We start from the raw sequence: 22,676 nt of genomic DNA on the forward strand, positions 1-22,676 counted from the left end.
TCTCATTAACACCAACAGATATCGCTGATCGGACTACAAACTCTTCAACATATTTTGTTTGTTTTTCAGATGAACCTTTAAAAGACACCGACCATCCCCTGGAGGTCCTGCAACGATGGGGTTCCGGCCGACTTCTTCTCCGCTACACGACCCTCAGCGCGAACGGTAAGTGTTTCTGGTTCCCGATACGCGGACCCAACCGATAAAATATCATCCAATCTAAATATTTATACATATTATTGCGCTAGGGTTATAAATACGCCTTGGGGGTCGTATATCTTGCCGGCGACTGATCTATGACGGGCGGTTTTTTCTTGCCTCGACGTCGGATTATATTCCCTCATATTACGGACAAGGAATTGTTCCATAAATTTAGTCGGAATGGTAATATTTCATGCGCCAAAGAAGGCCCGGTATAAAAGAACGATCTTAACCCGTTAGAAACGAAATTAGTACCATAATTTAAGAGCGCGGTGGATATTTACAGATATGCCGCATTATTATGCCCGCCGTTATTTATTATCAAACGGTTTATTATTAATTGTTGTGTAATTTGTTGCTAATTGAAACCAAGAATATACTCGGGCGAGTGAACTGTACCGCGTTTTCATAAAGAACTAGCTGACCCGACAGACGTTGTCCTGTCTGAGCTATGAATATTCAATTCTTACCGAAATAAGTAATTTTAAATAAATATTTCAATAACGATTTTTGATGCACATCTAGTGCGTAAATGTTGAGGGTTTTCTATGTTTTGAACGAGATATACAATGAAGTATTAATTTTAATTGAAGACGCGTGCTTGAAGCTTAGCGATAAAGCATTATTACAATTAGGAATGATTCCTTTAGTACGTAAACGCGAGACCCAATACAATTTCGAGATATTGAGAGAAACTGTTACAGAATTGTTCCCCCTTTTTATGAAGGTAGTGAACGATGGAACTGGCGGAATTCTTTCCTTAGATGCTCCTGGTGTAACTGGAAAAACGTTTTTATTATCAAGCACATTAGCAAAATGCATCAATTACTGCAGGTACGTTGTTGAAGAGTGGTCGAACAGCTCCAATGAAACTCCAAGTTGCAACTAATGTGCAATAGAGGCATAGACCAATGTAGACATAAACGTTTTAATGTTACAATTCTGATAATAATACGTATTTAGAATAAACTAAGGGGACCTATTTTAACTAGAATTAATAAAAAGTAATTTCTGGAAACCAATGAATGCACTAGCTCTGGCGGCTATACCAGTAGTACTAATATCCAATGGCTTCATATTTAAACTTAAATGGCTTCTTATATGGACACAACGTTCATTGGTCCCATATCAATGATTTTTTTGTTTAAAATTATCTTTATCCATCAACGTAATGTCCATCAAGAGTCACACAATCATTCCAGTGCCGCTCTAATATTTCAATGCCACTTATATAGAACGATTTATCTTTTGCCTCAAAATAGGCCTGTCTCCAGTGCCCACTCAGATGATCATCGTTTTGATTCCGGATCCACGTTTCATCCATTGTCACATATCGACGAAAACATTCCGGTTTGTTACGCTTAAACATGGCCAAACAATGCTCAGAATCGTCAACACATTCTTGTTTTTGGTCAACAGTAAGCAAATGCAGCATCCACTTTGAACAGAGCTTTCTCATTTAACTATACTCATGCAGCATAAAACCAACATGTTCTTTTGATATCTTTACGATGTTAGCTAACTCACGCAATTTCACTTTTCGCTCATTCAAAACGATTTTGTAATTTTTTTGATGTTTTCTGGTGTTACCACCTCATTTGGACGTCCACTGCGTTCTGCATTATCGGTGTCTCTACGACCACGTTCGAAGTCAGCAAACCAACGCTTTATTGCTGTTTCTGATGAAGCGGAGTCCTTATAACCCTTTTCAAGGCAGTGCTTTGCTTGAATGGTATTTTTCCCATCGAGAAGTGTAAAATTACCAGACGAAATTGTTTTCAATCTATAGATTTGAAAACAACAAAAATAGTGTCACTCTTAGCACTATAATTCACAAACTTATAAATAGAATATTATGAAATTTTAATAGTCTTCTTTTGAAGGTTAGTACTAACTGGAAAAGTGGTGAATTCAATAAAAACTAACGCCATCTATGTGTTAGGTCTGAGACCTTTCATCCAATGTGTTAACCGCAGAATTTCTACATTGTTCATTTCGATTTCATTCAACTTTATCTTAGTTCAACTTCCCTTTGATTTGTTCATATATATCTTTGGCTGACACCATTGCGAGTTCTGTGACCCAACTTGGTATGTCTAATTACTTGGCTTTAAAAGAACACACCGAAGTTTTGACAAGGAATACATTGGGCTGGGAAACTCTCGAGCACCTTTCTTGTAGCCCTGATTTGTCACTTTGTGATTATTTTTTGTTTGCACCCTTGGAAGAATCAGTTGGAGTCATAAATTTGAAAGAAAAGAAGTGGTAAAGGAGTATTTTCGCAATTGGCTGACCACTCGCCCTCAAACCTTTTATAAAGTGAGAATATTCAGTCCTCCAAATTGGCGGCAAAAGTGTGTAGAGCACGGAGGTGACTATATTGAAAAATGTTAAATGTTCAGTTTGTGTTAATAAATCAAATGGGTAAAAGTTCCGAAAATCAATCGATGATTTGTGAGATGTCTCTCCGTTAATCTAACATCGAATTACAATTAAACGAAGGTCGATTTCGCGTCGGATTTGTTTTGTTTATGACTGGTCGTGTGCGATCGACGGCCCATCTCATTTCCATCCGATGCAAATGAAGGACCATTGACATAATTACCGGCGATCGAGATAAATGTCAAGGCGGTACCGCGCTCGAACTATCCGAACAAATTTATTAAACATTCCCGCGTTCGTAAAACAGTGAAAAATTCGTCCCGTTTACATGCTTGATATGATGAATATTTTAGCTTTGGGAACTATCGACTGAAAACGATCATCGACTGTTTAGTAATTGACTACTCTTTACTATCGATTGTTTCCGTAGTGACATAGGTTACGGTAATTCACAAAAAATAAATAACGACGGTATCCGACCGAAGCTGCCCAAAGCCTTTCAAACCAAAATGTCTGCCATTATGACGGAGACGGCGAGCGAAGGAAGACATTATGATTTAAACATAGCGCCGAAAAAAATGTTTAGCCGAGACGCTGATGATTAAACAGTGATGTAAAAATCTCTAAGAGTTCAAAAGATTGTGAAAGAAATAAAATTTGGACGAAAAATTAAAAAAAAATGATATGGAAATAATGAAATGAAATTTAAAGTCCATTGTTCCAGCACTAAAATAAAATTTGATGAGGAACAAATGTTTGAATGAATGTAATGTTGAAGGAATAACGGTAACATCGAAAACGAATCGAATTACAAATATACGAAATAATAAAAAGAATAATAATAAAAAATAAATAATAAAAAAATGAATAATATAATAAATATACTATATTACGGAAAACCAAATTTTGCTGCATAACATATCATTTTCAAATTAATCTTGTTATTATTTTATGTGATAAACTTTAATTAATTTAAAATTTAATAAGTCGTGGTCGAATTTCGGCGACTGGTCGATCACTAGTGTTTTTAAAAGGTTCTTTAACTTGCGTTTTATAGGAGCTGAAAATTGTTCTTCAAATATACGTTAGACTCTTGTCAATTGAATATTGAAGCAATTATCTCCGTCCTATTCTCTCTCAAAAGGAACAGGGGAAGGAATTCATACATCTTCGTCCGTTATCACGATTGATCTTCGAACAGTTGAACAGTCGAACCGTCCATTTGATTGAAATAACAATAATCTCAATCGACTAGCTTTTTAATTATCGACCATTCTCGGTCGATAGTTCCCAGTGCTAAATATTATGCAATCGATACGAGATTAATGTTTCTCCATCATGATGTAATTGTTGTCGATTTTGCAAGAACAAAATGTACAAAATCGACGGCGGCTCAATTAATCTGTCATTAGAATGTATCGCTAATAGCCCCGATGACGGATGGAAATATACGACTGCCCCATTCGGAATCTCCCGAGTTATTGAGGATATACATGTAGTAGATCCGAAGCCGATGTCAGATTCTTTCGCCGAGAGATAACAGTAAAGTTCGGAATGGCCGTAAATTTAATGGAGCACGGTTACGTCATTTTTATCACTGTCGTTATTTATGGAATTGAATTTTACGACCGTTAAGATTACTTTGTATTATAATGCTGATGAAGGTTTATTTAATTTCTTATTTATTATTAATTAATTAATACGCACCATTAAATATGTCAAAGATATCAGCTATCTTTCTAATAACATATGGATTTCATCATAAAACAATTAATGGAAATTGAGTTGAGTTGATTTTGAGCCATAAGCGTGCCTTTTTTTTTTAATTTAAGAACTTATTCTAAAAAATTGGTACAATGTATTTTATTCAGTGTTGTAAATCGATAGCCTCTACTTTATTCCATATTTTAACAAAAGAACGATGTATGTTTGGAGCTGATTGTTTTCATCGCTTTTGCCACAAAGTTGTTGTGTCTTTGCTTATATTCTGGTCGTTTTTATTAGCGATTGTAGTTGATTTGTTGCAATTGTAGTTGATAGCGAGATCCGTTGATGGTTACATCAAGTATTGTCTTCAATTTTCTTTTTTTGGCATTCGAGAACGCTCTTTATCTTCGGTATCAAAATGTTGAAATCGTAGCCTGGTGATTTCTTGGGGTTAATGTCAGTTTTAATAACTTTGGTTAGCTCTTTCGGCGTGACTTCTACGTCCGGCAAATTATGTTCAATATTAGTATCGTTTGGTTTGAAAGGTTTCTCTAGATATTCAGCAAATGCTTCTGCTTTTTGATGATTGTTACGTGTGCCCAATTCCCACATAGGTCTCTTATAGGTGGACCATGTAGACATCGGCGCTTTAGATATTTGGTGGCTTTCCAGAGTGAGTAATCGGTTTCTTTATCATTTATTAAATTTCTGAGATAGTCATTTATAGTTTTGTTGTTAATTTCCAGCATTTCTCTTTTTAGTCTTTTGGGTATATTGTTTAAACTATTTTTATTTTCAGGTGTTCTACTTTGTTGCCATTTTTTTTCGTAATTTTCGTTTTTCAGCTACCATTTTCTTCACTTCTTTTGGATAATTAATTCCTTTAATTGTACTCTTAATATCTGGAGTATTATTCCAAGCAGCTTGTTGCATATCTACTACGAATTTTTTTGCTTCAAAATTTAATTGTTCAGTTGTCTTGAGGGGTACATTTAGTTGAATTCGTTTGTTCAGTTCTTCAGCAAATCCTTCCCCGCCTGTTCTCTTGTTTGTTAACGTTGGGTTTCTTCTTTTTCTTATTATATTTTCGCTCAACTCCAGAATCACTGGCGTATGCTCTGAACTTACCTCAAAATTTCCTTTGAATTTTATATGGTGATGATCTTGATGATTAGTCGGCCAATAAGTTGGTTTTCCGGTTGACATATAAATACATCTTAGTTCAGCAGCTGCTTTACGCAGTTCACTGCCTTTAGTTGTTGTCATTCTGGATCCTCATATTGTATTTTTTTGCAGTGAAATCACCTGCAATTATAAATTTTTCTCCCAGGTTGCTTCGGACAGTCTAATAATTTTCCTTTTTTTGATTGTATCTTGGAGGACAATAAATTGCGGCTATTGTAACCCTGTATCTGCTTGATATAACACTTACTGCTGTTACCTGATTTTCTGCTGTACTGAGCCCGGGTATGACTGTAGTACTTGATGGTGAGAAATGTTTTTTTATTATTATTATTGCACTTCCTCTTCTTGCGGTATTAGCTGGATGTATGGTATAATAAAATGTATATCCTCTAAATTTTATAAAGGATTCTTTTGTTAAATGGGTTTCTGATATCAGGCAAACATATATTTTTTGCATATCTAGGAATACTTCTAGGGTAGCGTGATGTTGCTGGATTCCATTAGAATTCCAAATTGCCATTCGAATATCTTTATTTGCCATTTTTGGTTTTTGGAGCCACAGGGCTAATGTTTTTCAATTCTTTATTTAAATGAAATAACACGTTTATTTTTAGTAGTTTTAGATTAATAATACAAAATAAAAATATGGTAAAACATTAAAATGACTTATTATAAGTTGCCATTACATTACAATTGATATTTGGCTCAATTTAGAACAATTGTTGTAACCTAAAATTGTTTTTAACTATAACAACGCCATGATTATGTATGTAACCACACCATGATGATCCTATTCGTCTTTATACCATAATTATTCAGTTTCCGTCAGGAACTTGATATTTTTCGGGTCACACGACACCAATTAATTACAATCATGTTAAAACATTAATATCGCCCGAAATTAATTTATTATCCCGATGTTAATGGCCGTTGAATGAGCGAAAATATTTCGCAGATACAAAAAAAAGCCGATAATAAATTAACATGGCGCATCCGCCCGGTAGTCGGGGGGCCATTTTTTTCTCTTCCCGTCTCCGCTCGGTTCCCCTGTCAATAATGTCGGACTAATGAAAAACCGAAAACTAATTTCAATGCCAGAGTTAGTTCGTGTCCATCTGCTTCGTGTTCGTTTGACACGTCCATAAATTGGTATGAGGCTTCCTTTTCGATCCGTGGGTGGTGTTTCGATGGTTGCCTATATTTACCGAGGTGGTGGGGAAATATATTATGTCAGTATAATTTAATGGACGCTGAAATTGTATTTATTATCAAAATAATAAATGACGTAAAAATAACTGTTAAGAGATTTTACCTAATTCTTTATCCGGCTCAATGGGCCTAAGAATATATGCAGATTGTGCTCTCTTGTCGTTATTGGAGAATCTCTTAGTTAGGGTAACTGCCTTTCGGACCTTTTTGTTTGCATTATTATATTCACTAGCGATTTACAAAGTGACGCCGTCAACTTCAGTTTGCTTTGATTGTTCACAGTTGAGGATTTCAGCTAGACTTGGATGTACATTAAAACACTCATTGTAATATATTGCTACTTTGCTGGTTGATGGATCAGTAATAATTCAGTGGCTGTGGTAGTTCTCTTCTTGAAAAAAGGTGAACATGTGAATATACACTATATCTTTGATATTATTTTCATGGCACTGACAAATGTCTTTTGTACTAATTACATTTTACACTATCTTAACATCTCATTTAGATTTACATTTAAGAATATTTACTTTAGCCATCTTCTACCTTTTGCTAATCTTTCCAAATATCTGTGATATCAGTATACATCAAGTATGAACTGAAGTAAATATAACTAATGAACTAAACTAATTTCAATGCCAGAGTTAGTTCGTGTCCATCTGCTTCGTGTTCGTTTGACACGTCCATAAATTGGTATGAGGCTTCCTTTTCGATCCGTGGGTGGTGTTTCGATGGTTGCATATATTTACCGAGGTGGTGGGGAAATATATTATGTCAGTATAATTTAATGGACCCCGAAATTGTATTTATTATCAAAATAATAAATAACGTAAAAATAACTGTTAAGAGATTTTACCTAATTCTTTATCCGGCTCAATGGACCCAAGAATATATGCAGATTGTGTCCTCTTGCCGATATTGGAGAATCTCTTAGTTAGGGTAACTGCCTTTCGGACCTTTTTGTTTGCATTATTATATGCACTAGCGATTTACAAACTGACGCCGTCAACTTCAGTTTGCTTTGATTGTTCACAGTTGAGGATTTCAGCTAGACTTGGATGTACATTAAAGCCCTCATTGTAATATATTGCTACTTTGCTGGTTGATGGATCATTAATAATTCAGTGGCTGTGGTAGTTCTCTTCTTGAAAAAAGGTGAACATGTGAATATACACTATATTTTTGATATTATTTTCATGGCACTGACAAATGTCTTTTGTACTAATTACATTTTACACTATCTTAACAACTCATTTAGATTTACATTTAAGAACATTTACTTTAGCCATCTTCTACCTTTTGCTAATCTTTCCAAATATCTGTGATACCAGTATACATCAAGTATGAACTGATTCAAATATGGTCATTTTTCATTTTTCACCTTTACTATAATCTTTAAAGAAGTTATATTTTCATATTACTTGACATAAATATACTGTTGTTCCTTAATAATTCATATCCTACGTATACATTTTCATATTTTAAACTTGTGTTTTAAACCATCACGCCAAATTTTATCGAAAGCCTGAACAAAGTCTAAAGATATTGCACAAAAAATTTTATTTTCTTCTAATGATTTCTCTCTGACATTGGTGATTCTGTGAAACTGATCAATGGTGGAATGTTGTTTTATGAAACCAAATTGATGATCCGGGGTAAGAAGATTTTCGTCAATGATTGGTTTTATCTTCTTCAATAAAAGTTTGTCAGATAATTAGGACATTGTCGGCAATATTAATATCTGTCTTGTGAGATAGCTTTTCTGATTTAGGAATCATAATTAGTTCAGCCACCCTCCGCAGTTGTGGTACATATTGTAGTCTGAATTTGTTATTATGTTGATGATCTTAAATAGTGAAGGCAAAACCAGGAGCTTTTTTGGGCTAATACCATTTTTTGTTTCTTTCTTAACCTCTGTCAATGTAACAAATAGCATTTTCATCCTTTCCTGTCTAATAGCGTAGGGTAGTGATTGAACAATTCTTTTAAGGTGACCATAAAAAATAATTTAAAATTAAGTACCAATTTGAAAGATTTGTTAAAAAATAATTAAATGGTTTTTTTTTATAAAGTTTAAGAAACTTATTTAATTTTTTTGAAGAAATATCAAAAAATATCGGCTGAAAAAATATCGATATATCGGTCAAAAAAATATCTATATTTTTTCCAAAAAATACAAAAAAACTATTTTTTTTTCAAACTTTGGTCTTGAATCCTTCCTCTTGCAGGCTTTTCATACTTTACTTATAATGGTATTCCGAATATTCGTATCAGTTTTTAGCTCTATGCAAATTTGGGTAACTTTAACCCTATTTTTTGAATTTGACTGGACCAATAGAGAAATTATAAATTCCAGATAAACAGCTTATCATTTTTCGGTAATTCAGAGAACAAAAAGACTTCCTCCCAATCCAGTGCAGTATTGTAATACAAGTGAATAAAAAAACCATCCTCTTCGTGTCTATACGTCGTGTTCGCAGAGCCATATCCAGAAGGTCGAAACAAAAGCGAATCATCCGGCCGCCTGTGACATTATTATTCGACGCTCGAATATCTATTTTGTATTTGTCTACGACAATAGGATCCGTCCGATGAGAGAATTACCACCGAGGGCCCGTTCGAAACGTAAACCATTTATATTCCTCAAACGTCAGTGGCGCTTTCGCGTGGATCTCAACAATTCTAATTTTCCACTTTGCTTAAACATTAGAATACCGAGTAAATAGCTCGGAGGGGCGATACAGGCGAGATCTGATAGATGATGTCGCTTGACTGCCGCCTATTTGACAGGGAAATACGTTCTTTGTCTGCGCCAGCCAACTAGATATCTATTATGGTCAAAGAACAACAACAACGCGAGAGACAATGAAACCTCTCTCTATACGTATTCGATGTTTTTTTTTCGATCGTTATTTTCTGGATTGCGTATAGTTTTTTTTTATTTATAATAGATATCAACGTACCATTCTTCAAGTCCAATAAGCAGTATTAGATATGTGTTATATGTGATAACGGTAATCTAAAAATATTAAAAGCTGACTTGGTTGGCGCAGTGGTAAACGCAAGAGGGAGGTCCTCCTATTATTGCGATAGTCGCGGGTTCGAATCCTACTGGGGCATGGTCGTAGATTTATGTTTCTGATTGCTTAATACTTGTCATTGTCCTAGTCCATTGTCGATTTTTAAAATGTTTTTGTCGGTAACAACCTCCTTTGGGCATCCACTGCGTTCACCGTCTTCGGTGTTCATTTCACCACGCCCAAACTTAGCATACCAATCCTTGATGGTTCCGAAAACTCGGCATCAAGCCCAGTTTTTGCTTCCGCTGTATTTTTTCCCTTCAAGAAACAATATTTTATCAACACGCGCAATTCCTTTTTGGCCATTTTTTCACAATAACAAAAGTTGCTTCACTCAAAATGTTATAATTCACAAACTGACAATCCGACTGCTGTCAAATTTATACACGCATCTTTTGAGAGTTAGGGCTAACTAAAAAACAAATGGGTTTAATTCTAGTAGCGCCATCTGTGTGTCAGGCCGGGGACTTTTCTCAATAAATAGCTTTTTAAATTCAAAAAAATAACCAGATTATGTGCAAGAACTTAATAAGAGTTCCACATAAACAAATAGCTCGCCGTTCAACTGACCTTAATAATTTTGATGTTGTCTTATTAACACCAAGTACCACTACGGTATTTACACAAATTGCCACATGACCACTACTTCAAGAGAAATAACTAACCAGTCCATACCATTTACAATAAATTATTACCACAAATTACCCGTTATTATTAAATCTACTTATTATATTTACACTCAACTGTGCGTTGATCCCTTTTAATGCCACTGGTAATAAATTTAAACGCAATAAAACGTGCAAAAATATCTCCTTAATTTTATATTAATAATACACGCCGGTACGTCAAAATAAAATCGAGTTAAACTGAACAAAATTAGTTATAAATTCATTCAATAAAAAAGAACCATAACAGGTCTTGTAAAGGACTGTAAATTATTCCAAACCAAATGGTATATTGTGTTCGGTGATATCATCGTTTTTCTAATATAATTCATAGAAATATCATGGGGGGCAATGAATTTCATCCACCTATTTTTGTATCACTGTTTTTTATCGGGTGTTGTACATAAATATGGATGAATCAGTGAGAAAGAACGGAGATATTTTTGAATATTATTATTGAGATAATGTAATAGTAATATCTATATAGTTGTCATGCAAGAGGATGGTTTTTCCTCTGTTACTCATTATAGTTTGTCTTTTTTGCAATAATACATCGTTCTATATATATATTAGAATTTGGAACTATATTTTATCGTTAGTCACTTTCTCATTCATTTGATTCATCAGTTGTTGATTTGTCCGTAAGTTCTTTGAGAAAACAAGTTATGGTTCATTTCTCGATATCACCTTGCACTTAGAAGAAAACACTAATTCTGCATCGGGAATAAAACTATTTCTGTTTCCAGCATGAAGAACTATATGTCCACAATGATTTATTAATAAATGTTATGACTAACAAAACCTAATCGATGGTTATTCCAACGTTTACCTTTTTCCATCAACTTTTGCTGTCTTTACACTTTATTTATTATCATCTTGCCATGAGCGACCCTATGTACCATTCTGAAATATTCACGTCTCATTTAAATATGTAAATTGATATAATAACTGTTCCTTGATTTTGTTATATGTTTTTAAAGATTGTAATCTTTTAAAAGCAATCTTTGGAAGTTCCATTAAATCCCTTCGTGTGTTATCTTTACACCACTTAAATCCTATATTACCCAACAATATATGAAGGGATGTTCCACATCCCTCAATTAGCTATATATCTTTTGGCTTTTTATGGATACTTTCCAGACTAGCAATTTTCTCTGAAATAATTGTATTATATTATGTTTCGTCTGAAAAAACTACTTACTGTTTGTATGCATTTCGTATATTTGATCTTTGATACAGCTAACATCAAGCTAATCTTGATATTTTAGTACCGTGACCGTGTGCGTACTAACATTCAGTGCAGCTGCAACGCGCAGAGAATATTTTCAATAAAAACCGCGGGAATTTGAAATGCATTAAAACAAAGCGTTAAAAGAACGTTTGCCTGTGTTTATAACCCGTAATTATAATATTTTGAAGAATTTTGCAGACATTTGATAAACGTACAACTTTTGCAGAGGCTTTCGGCTGCATGTTCGAACTTCTCTAACAGCATTCTGTCTCTTTTTAAATTTAATAAAACGAGAGGGAGACTATCGTCTGACTGTAAAACGAATTTACAGTTTTCGACAGACACATATTGATCGCGTGTATCACTACTGTTCTGAATAGACTATATGTATCATAGCAGTATCTTATTGTGTTATATGTTAATACTAATACTATTTTAAGGTTCTATCGAGCATCATTGTTACAATTAACTAACAGAAACCTTAAAAATATTATTACATATTAATACATCGAATTTTAATTAATTACTAGATTCACATATTGAAATTCAGCTAATATTCACCGTAATTAGCTTATAAACCGCATTCATAATTATAATATATTTCATATTGTACATATTTGTGCTATGCATAGTAAAATTAGTCGAAATAATGAAATATGCGTGATTACAAGTTAATATAGTTGATAAATAATATTTAAAAAATCATTTTATAAATGAGTTTGATAAAATAAATGCACAGAAATCATTTTATATGATGAAATGCTTCTATATTGTTTAGGATTCATTAATTTTAAATTGGCGATTGGGTTTCCGCTATTTTCCATTTCTTCTTGCAGTTTCTATCTCTAATCCGCCAGCTATCTTCAGATCATCTTCGATAACCTTCCTTAACTTCACGCTACATTTTATCATCTACTTTTTGATTAGAATTTAGTTTTACAATTTCTGTTTTCATTGCAATCACTTGACCCCGAAGCTCAAGGATTACGTTATACAATTTTCGTTTTTCAGCTTCGGCAGTTTGCCAAGCTGGGTTTGATTGTTGTACACTGTGAGATATAATAGTGCTTTCAAAAAAAAAAAGTTAATTATCTGAAGCCATTGTACTTCGTTAGAAGCAGACGTGAAAAACTGTGTCATTACTGACTGCGATTTGGCCTTCCTTTGTCCATGTCAACATTAACTTTCAAAATATAATATAGAGACTCTTTGTCCATGCACCACCGCCAGAAACGAGCAGAATGTCCACCCACTGCGTTTTTCGTTTGGCATGCCGGCTCGTTGATGAGAATCATAATTTTTTGAGAGATTTCCTGTCGGTGCTATCCAATAAACACGATCTCAACTAGGACCGCATATATATATATATATATATATATATATATATATATATATATATATATATATATATATATATATATATATATGTTGTAGGAATGTTCGTCGGGTCGGTCAGTCGGTTGAAATGTGTCGCTGCCGCTGCGATTATTTGTCAGAACACTCTCTACTATTTTTGGAAGGAATTTGCACTAGAACTGAAAACATTGGTTGAAGAAACACTGTTTATTTTAATATTAAATTATACATGTGGTCGACGGAAGAATTGACAGGATATTAGGTTAGGTAGAGGAAGTACGGTAGCGCTGTGGAAGTGGTATTGTTACAAGGGGACGGAGAAAAGAAAAGAGAGCGAGACGTAAGTAAATTATCTCTGACCCAATTTTAAATCCCCGACAACTACAGAGATTAAAATTCATCCAGTCAAATTCGACGAACTAGAAAATTCCCTTTCTGGCCGGCTTTACGGCGAACAAGGCGAAACCCTCTCCACCCCGGCCCCCGGCCCTGTCGCTTTTCCTTCGGTAATATCGTAATATTAATTATTACTATTCCAACTTAATTATTCGTTCCATTTGTCTGGCGTTTTTTAAATTACGGACACTTTTTTGTCGGACAAAAGGGGGAGAGAGGCCCCGTTAAGTACAATCTATTTCTCAAGTTGGAGAAACGTCTCTCGCAAGACCCGGCTCCTTTACGTTTTTTATAATGGGACATTTCTTTTGCCTTTCAAGATTTCAGTTACAGCTTTCTCGTTAGGAATGAGAGAGAGAGAGAGGAAAAAAAACGGTTTTAAAACGTCTCTCTTGACAATAAAAGCATAATGGAACTATCTATCGATCGCTGAAGGTATTAATGAACTAAAATAAAAGTATTTTAATCATTCAAAATCTTAGACAATTTTCCTATTAGGCGCTTCAATGTATTTTGGTCGGTTTTATGTTTTAAGGCGAAATCTTGGATCACTTCGTAAGTATATTTGATTTCGAATCCATTGTGCGGCTCTCCGTTGGTTACGTAGCGATAGGTAGAACTTTATTTGACATCGTATTTCGCTATACTGCTTGAGGAATCGGGCAAAACGCAAAATTAACATGGACGGATTTGGAGCTATTAAGCTGTATTTTCTGGTCCACTATCTAGTCCATTTGTCGATCTTGTCGACTGCCACTTACACTTTTTATAGAGTCTTAGGTAGATATATACCTTTTGCCATGATAACTCAATCGTCGGTAAGTATTCCAAGTACTGTTTCTTTCGTTGTTGGGACATCAGAAGCATAGAGCAGATACAGCAGTGATCCCAAGACACTACTACTACTACTACTGACTCCAGCAGTTGACAATAGTTTCGTTCTTGCAATTTGCTCATTTTGTAGATTAGTCCCAAATACCATACCCGGCTAAAAGGTTGTGAGACGTCCATTTTTTCAAGAACCGATGTTCCTCTGTGCGCTTGGTCGATTATTGAGTGGTGATGTGGAGATCCAAACTGGAAATCTGGTATTTCTGTAAATGATTTGATAGATTTTACCAGCAGTTTATCAAATAACGTAAGATTCGGCTTGTTCTGCCGGTTTGTTGGGTTTTGCAACAACATACTTCAGTCTCAAATAGGTATTCACTATCTTTCAACATGATGATTGCTTTTCGTTGCTCTTTCATATCCCATGTGAAATATCATCAATTCCAGGAAAAATTATAATTTTTTTATAAAGAAGTAAGCAATTGAAGCAATTCACCTATTTCTTGGAGGGTAAAACGTGATTTTATTCCATTGCCATTTTTTTGTAATAAAAAAAATATATTTGAAAGTCTCCTTTTATCAACTAGCGGTTTATCTGGACTGGGCCTACAGTTTAACGTGCGCTCCGAGCCACGGTCCTCGCCATTAAGCTTACCGACTGGCGAGTGACCAACTTAGAAATCATGCTAGAAGATATCCGGTCTTACCCAGCCTGGTTACTGGCGTGACTGGGACCATTTTCACTCTTGCCTAAGAACAATCGTAAATGTTAAATAATTACAAACATAAATTTACGACCATGCCCCAGCAGGATTCGAACCCGCGACTATCGCAACAGTAGGTGGGCCGTCCTGTTGCATTTACCACAGCACCAACCAAGCCGGATTTTTTTGTAATTATCATTTTTAATACAATGTAGTGTGTATCTGGATACAGATTTTTATAATGACCACAGGAATGTCGACGATTAATCTAAAAGTTGCGGCCCATTTATTTCGTTGCCACGTCGCGTACACGCTCTATAATTTGGAGTAATAATTCCTTGCAAATAATCCGCGTTTCACTAATAAATTGCTCCGATCTGTAACATTTATAGATCGCGCTGTCGAATAATTATGGTAAAATAGTGGACCGAATAAGGGCAAATAATGCCGGCGCAACGAGACCGCTTTAAACTCGATGTACGACATCTTCGGCGGCTGTACACATTCGGTGGTCTCACACCATTTAAAGCCACCGAATATCCGAGAACTAAAGGATAAACGACTTTTTTAGCCAGTCATTCTCGTAAGAAAGATGTACATAGTCGGGCATATGTCTTGATTTAATTATTACTGGTCCTGAAGAATATTATAGACGGCGTCCGTTATTGTATATGTTGTTATGTTGGTTTATTCTTAACCGACTTCAAATTTTCATTGTTCAAATGTCCTAACTTCGACTGTATATTTATGTATGTTCGCCGATTTCTCTGTCACTTGTGGTCACATTTTAAAAATTCTGTTTTTATTCGAAATAGTGCACTTCGAAATGGTGGTGGAATCCGGAAAAATCGTTCCAAAGACACGTACAATGTACACGCGGAGGTCGCGAGTTCGATTCCCGACGGAGGAAACGGCTTGTTGTTGTTCTAGTTTAGTTAGAACATTTGTCAAATAACCTAGGCTAGATAGCAGATCCCGGGGCCTGAAGCGTTCCTTATTTTCAATCATTGTTTCATTATTCCTATTTTTCCTCAAACGGGCTGCACTTTTACTTGTCCTACCTATAGTAATACTTAATTAAATATCTTTGTAATTTATTGAGTACAAAAACTTCAAAAAATAAACAAGGAAGTCATTACAAAGAGACACACTTTTTTTATGTATTAGAAAACAGACCAAACCCATCTCACTCTATCATTCGGTTGGTCTTAAAACTGATGGGGTAACGCTGCATTACATAACGTAGATAAAAGAAGTAATAGAAGAAGTCTAGAAGAAGAATCTTATATTAAAGCTATTTATAGGAATCAATTAAAAAAACTAAATAATTTGGGTAGTTTTTGAGGTAAGAAAACTTTCAATTCCATCCATTAGAAAGGAGTGGGTAAATTGGTAGTGATCCATCAGCATCCTGTTTAACAATATCTGTATATCTATCTTTTCCTTCCAAAGAGATAGCAGCCAAAAAAAGTACTTTTTAACGGGCCAATGCTTCTTTTCCTCCTCCAGCAGGTCCCATTCAAGCTGCACCAGGCTAACTACCCTACGATCTGCAAATAGGAAAATATTTTTGTAATATGATATATTTATAACTTGTTGATCATTTGTGATAGCAGCTTTGACGCGTTTATCAGCCAATTCATTCCCAGCTGTATCCTTGTGGCTGATAATCTAACCAATACGATGCGATTTTGGAGAGTTAACCAGACTGTATATTTCAAGAATTTATTAACATCACTAACGGTTACGAGAAAAGCAAAAACAAGAAGCGATATTTGGCCGTCTAATAACTTGAATGAATGCTGAGTAACAATTTGTGTAAGCCATGGCAAAGACCTAAAATATAGGTGCCACATGAACTGTATTACAGGCAATTAGAATATAGGAAAATCGTTAGTGAAATGCTGTTTTAAAGGCATTAAGGGTCATTTATTTATTTAGAAAATTCCAACTGAAAAATATCATGACCATTCACTGCAAGGCTAGATGGCTTTGGTCACAAGACGCATGATCTGTGTCTAGTGGGATCATATTGGTGTCATATATGATGAGCTATTGAAACCTGGATAAACAGTTAATATTGATCGCTACTAATTTGAAAAATGTTCACAATGCGCTCAAATATAGGACAAAGTGTTATCCGTACATAACCGTATAACGCACCGTCTCATACCGTAAAACTAGTCAAAGAGCTGTTTATTATACTTAGATGGAAAGTTTTATCACACACGTCGTACTCTACAGACCTGGCTTCACTTAACACGTTTTTGCATCGATGGAGCACGCATTTGCAGAGCAGTATTTTGCCGATTCTTCGAAGTTAAAAAATGGCTTGATGTAAGATGTAGCTAAAGGGAGAGGCTGTTGTTTTGGAATGACATCCACGAATTTCCTAAGAGACAGGTAAAATGTGTAGAATCAAAAGGCCAGTACTTTGAAAAAATACATTTAAAGCTAGTTAAAGCCCTAAACATACCAAGATAAACAGGGGACACCAGGGGTATATAAATAATCTGAATACACATTCACATTTTTATAAAAATTTGTTTTTATTACCATTATTATAAGACAGACTTATAATCGTCAGAATCTCATTAAAAATCAATTAAAAGATTAATTAAAACAGATATCGAACCTGACTAATCTACAAAAAAAAACGAGAATATTCAACGTTCCACAATATCGACTATTAATGCCTTGATAAATCGTCAACGATTACAGAAACAGATTGGATTTAATTGAAGTTTCAATAACACCGATTCCTTTCAAAATCTCGGGACGTCCTTCATGGCCGACAGCCGGGATAAGACCAAAAAAAAATGAGACAGAGCCGAACGCAAAATGAATTGTGACTATTCCGACTTAATTATTCGTCCCATTTCACTAAATATTTTTAATTAGTAACTTTTTTAACAGAGGAAGAAATCCGCGGGGTATAATTTATTTTACAAAGACTAAAAGCGTCTTTTCCTACAGGAGTCTATCCATAGGGACGACTGGCACGCACACTAAAATTGGATTTTACTACGTTGCCAGTTCTTGTTAATTATACATATATTCCAAGAAATATATCATTTCGCTAAAGATTTTTAATTAGTAACTTTTTTAACAGAGAAAGAAATCCGCGGGGTATAATTTATTTTATAAAGACTAAAAGCATCTTTTCCTACAGGAGTCTATCCATAGGGACGACTGGCACGCATACTAAAATTGGATTTTACTATGTTGCCAGTACTTGTTAATATAACATATATTCCAAGAAATATATTATATAATTTTTTTAATTCAAGTTAACTTAAAATGTCTCTTTAAATTTATTCAAAACAATGACAGTATTCTGCTTACTGGGTTCTACTTCTCGATTGTTTGTAAGTGGCAACATGGCAAAATGAGATGGAAACTAATGAGGACCAGGCAATACTCAGAGTAGTCGCTGCATTCTTTTTTCAAGACAGGTATCATTAACATCAGGCATATGAATTAATTTTAAAGGATTTACAACAGATTATATTACTGTATAAAGTAGTATCCTGGAAGTTTTACTATTTTACTCCAATTTGAAGAAAAAGGTAGCTGAAGGTCACCATATGCTGTGTAAAGCTTTTGGCAAGCATATTCCATGTATTTCAATATATGAATACGGGTTTCGATGTTTTAAAAGTAATGCTTTAAGACAAAGAGCGTTGTGGACAGTCAAAAAAAATCGATTACAACTGATGGGTTTCCTCTTACTTCCTTTGAGGAAAAACATATTTGTACTTACTTCTAATTATTTTTGTAGCCGTATTTTCCTTCTCAATAGATATAAAACTAACCTATTTAAGCTAACGTTAAGAATACACTTATACACTAAACAAGTTCGTGTGGTTTAGTTCGCTTCAATCTTCTGATACCCTGCGTGTTGTCCAGTAGCAGTTTTGATTCGAAATTGCTGTGATTTAGCAACTTTAATTCATATTTCAAGGCGAAATCTGTAATCATTTGATTTCGAGGTCACCGTGCAGATCTTCATTGGTTACATCGCGATAAATATTGATAATTTTTGTTATTATTTAATTAAAACATTGTTAATAGTCGTTTCCGTCTAATCTACAATTTGTCTTTATGCTAACTGAAATCTAGATATATAACTAGGAGGACTCATCGGCCCTATCTCAGTCTCTGGTGAAATAATGTTTATACATGTCACTGCTGTATTTTTTATTATATGCACCTCACTCACAACACTACACAAGACCAGATGGTTTGATTCTTTTGAGTCTGTGTCCTGTTCTGGTGGTATCCAGAAGCTGCAATATTTTAATATTCTCATGAGAATGGAGTCTTTCCTCAAGCCCCCTTGCAATTCTCTTGATTTCTTGACTGACTGTGTATATCTGAAGGTCTCGATGTAGGTGATCAGTCCTATAGTATTTGGGTGCACCCATAGTACCCCTCAGGACTTTGTTCTGAAAAATTTGTATTTTGTTCTCTTTGCAGAACATCCCATAATTGAACTCCGTATCTCCACATAGGTTTCAGTATTTGCTTATATAATAGCTATTTATTATGTACTGATAATTGTGATTTTTTTCCAATTAGTCAGTACATTTTCCTATATTTCGATTCCAGTTCTTTTCTTTTCTTCTTTATATGTTCCTTTCGGCGAAGTTTTGCATCGAGATTCATTTCGAGATATTTAGCGTTGTTGCTATACGGAATGGTAGTATTATTTAATGTTATTGGTGCTTGTACGGCCTGTGAACTGCACATGTACAGATTTATTTTCATTAATTCTTATTTTCCAAGCTTCGGTCCAATTATTTATATTGTCACTTGCCTGTTGTAATTTTCCTAAATATTGATAATTAATTGTAGATCTTTGTTTTGGCTGCGTTGGATTACTAGTTGGTTTGATGTTTTGATTTGATTTTTGACGCTCTGATTTTAGGTTAAGTTAACTTTATCTTCCGACTAACCAGTATATTTGCTTGACCGTATTCACATAAATACAAGTACAATACAAAAATACACCATTTTTGTAATATGTGGATAGAAAATGACTAGATTGGGGAGCCAGTTTAAAATAATACAAAAAAATCTCGGAATATAACCGTTTTTTTTTAAACCAATTTCGATCGCGTTATTAAGAAGTTGTCTCAAACTTCCGGGGCACTAATGACAAAAAAGAACGGGACATTTTCCGGATCGAAAAATACATTCTATTTATTCGGGAAATGGAAACTAAACGTCCCGAAGTTGGGAAACGGCAAGGAAATTCCAACGTTATTACTTGATACGGTTTTTGCTAATAAGAAAACTTAAATTCGGTCCGGAGTTTTACAGACTTCTGTATTAATATATTCGTAAGAAGTGCTGCTGTTTTATTGCTGCTGCTGTTTTAAGCTTATGTGATTTTACAAAAATATTATAATTATTTAGAAAATGTGTCTATCCTTTATGTCTAAAGTGTCTCTTGATAATATCGAAGTAAATAACACCGTTGATAAAGTTTGAGGTTAAGTTTCATTTGTTTTATTTATTGTATATATACATTATTATTAATTATTAATTTTTACCAGTTACCAAATAATATGGAAAATTATATTTAATATAATGTGATGGGATCAGTTTTAAAAGTGTGCATGTAGTCACTATATATTCCTACAATAACAAAATGCCAAGTAAATTGCAAAATAAGGGTCCCTAACGACCATATTTTCTTGAAGTACAAAGGAAATATATACTATTTCAACAAGTATTAATCAAATTCCATCATGGTTAGATTACAAAAAGTTAATGAAGTGAGTTATAGCATTTTGAGTGAAGCAATTTTTGTTATTGTCAAAAAATGGATAAAAAGGAATTTCGTGTGTTGATAAAATATTGCTTTTTGAAGGGGAAAATACAGTTGAAGCAAAAACTTGGCTTTATGTCGAGTTTCCGGACACTGCGCCAGGAAAATCAACCATTAAGGATTGCTATGCTAAGTTTTGATGTGGTGAAATGAGAACCGAGGACGGTGAACGCAATGGACGCCCAAAAGAGGTTGTTACCGACGAAAACATTAAAAAATCCACAAAATGGTTTTGAATGCCCGTAAATTGAATTTGAATGAAATAGCAGACAGTCTAAAGATATCAACTGAACGTGTACATCATATCATTCACGAATATTTTGGATATGATAAAGCTCTGTGCAAAGTGGGTGCCGCGCGAGCTCACTTTTGACCAAAAACAACGACGAATTGATGATTCGGAGCAATGTTTGAAGATGATTAAGCGTAGCAAACCTGAGTTTTTGCGTCGCTATCTGATAACGGATGAAACATGGCTTCATCATTTCACTCCGAAGTCTAATCGACAGTTATCTGAGCGGACTGCACACGATAAACCCGCTCCAAAGCGTGGGAAAACGCAACAGTCGGCTGTCAAGTTATGGCGTTTGTATTTTGGGATGCGCATGGAATAATTTTCATTGACTGCCTTGAAAAACGAAGGACCATCAAGATCGATTATCATATAACGTTATTGGACCGTTTGAAGGACAAAATCGACGCATTTGAAGGAAAAGAAAGTGCTGCTTCACCAAGACAATGTACCGTGTCATAAATGACTGAAAACGATGGCAAAAATCCATAAATTGGGCTTCGAATTGGTGATTGATGATCTCAAAGGAATGCTCGCTGGGAAGACATTTTCGACGAATGAAGAGGTGATCGACGAATCTGAGGCCTATTTTGAAGCAAAGGTCAAATCGTAGTACAATAATGGTATTGAAAAGTTGGAGGGTCGCTATAATCGGTGTATCACCCTTGAAGGGAATTCTGTTGAATAATAAAAACTAATTTTGCCAAAAAATGTGTTTTACTATGGTAGGTCGGGGACTTTTCAATTGACCTGTTATTCTGGCTTTTTTCTTTTATTTTCAGTAGCTTACGAACAAGATTTTATCGAAGGCTTGTGCTACATCCAAGAATATAGCTGAACATACCTTTTTATCTCATATTTCAGTTTTCAATTACATCTGTTATTCTATACGCTTGGTCAATTATTGATTATTTATTAATAAACCCAAGCTGGTGTGTAGTTATTAGGCGTTTATTTTATATTATTATTATTCTATTCTATATTATTATTATAAATTATATTACACTAGCGACCCGCCCCGGCTTCGCACGGGTGCAATGCTGATACTAAATTAAATACACTACAGAAAAAATATGAACGTTGTATATAAAAAGATAGCGGCCCGCTCCGACTTTGAACGGGCATAAAATATATATGCCTATGTCACTCAATGAAAACATGATTAAAATCGATCCAGTATTTTTGGTTCATTCATTACTGCCCTTGGCCTGCACGCATTAAATTTGGAGTAAAACAATTCCTCTTCTCCTATACTTACTATGAAGATTTCCTGCTATCTTTGGAATATCTAAATTCATACAATTTTTATTACATTACACATTTATAAACGCAAATTTTAAATTTGTAATATCTCCGAAAATATTTGTTTAATTTACATGCTGTAAGGAACCATATTGATCTATATTAATTGCACACTGTATTTAAGGTACTTAATTCGATAAGGATTAATGCCGTATTGCTTAAAATAGCTTCGTAAATAAGCCATTTTCTCACGTATAAAGTAAACAATAAAAATGGTTAATGTGGGTTATCCCTAAAAAATAAACATATACCATCGCGGACTTTTTTGTAGACCTTTTTATGGTGTACAATACTGTAGTACA

General features: G+C 34.6%; 2 protein-coding genes across 5 annotated transcripts in view; one reads left to right on the plus strand and one right to left on the minus strand.

The window, feature by feature from the left end:
• ASPP (Ankyrin-repeat, SH3-domain, and Proline-rich-region containing Protein) overlaps positions 1-22,676 on the plus strand; it is a 454,315-nt gene that overhangs the window by 48,736 nt on the left and 382,903 nt on the right. For both annotated transcript variants that reach the window (XM_076417461.1, XM_076417462.1), the window contains one exon: positions 70-165. In XM_076417461.1, coding sequence (XP_076273576.1) covers positions 70-165 — 96 coding nt within the window. The remainder of the gene's footprint in view (positions 1-69; positions 166-22,676) is intronic.
• Positions 1-22,676, minus strand: part of LOC143204729 (uncharacterized) — an 83,902-nt gene that overhangs the window by 27,839 nt on the left and 33,387 nt on the right. The gene's annotated exons all lie outside the window — the stretch shown is intronic.

The sequence above is a fragment of the Rhynchophorus ferrugineus genome, unplaced genomic scaffold (genome assembly GCF_030347505.1).
Source record: "Rhynchophorus ferrugineus isolate W39M unplaced genomic scaffold, kcgeb_rfMv2 rfM11, whole genome shotgun sequence".
Classification (NCBI taxonomy): domain Eukaryota; kingdom Metazoa; phylum Arthropoda; class Insecta; order Coleoptera; family Curculionidae; genus Rhynchophorus; species Rhynchophorus ferrugineus.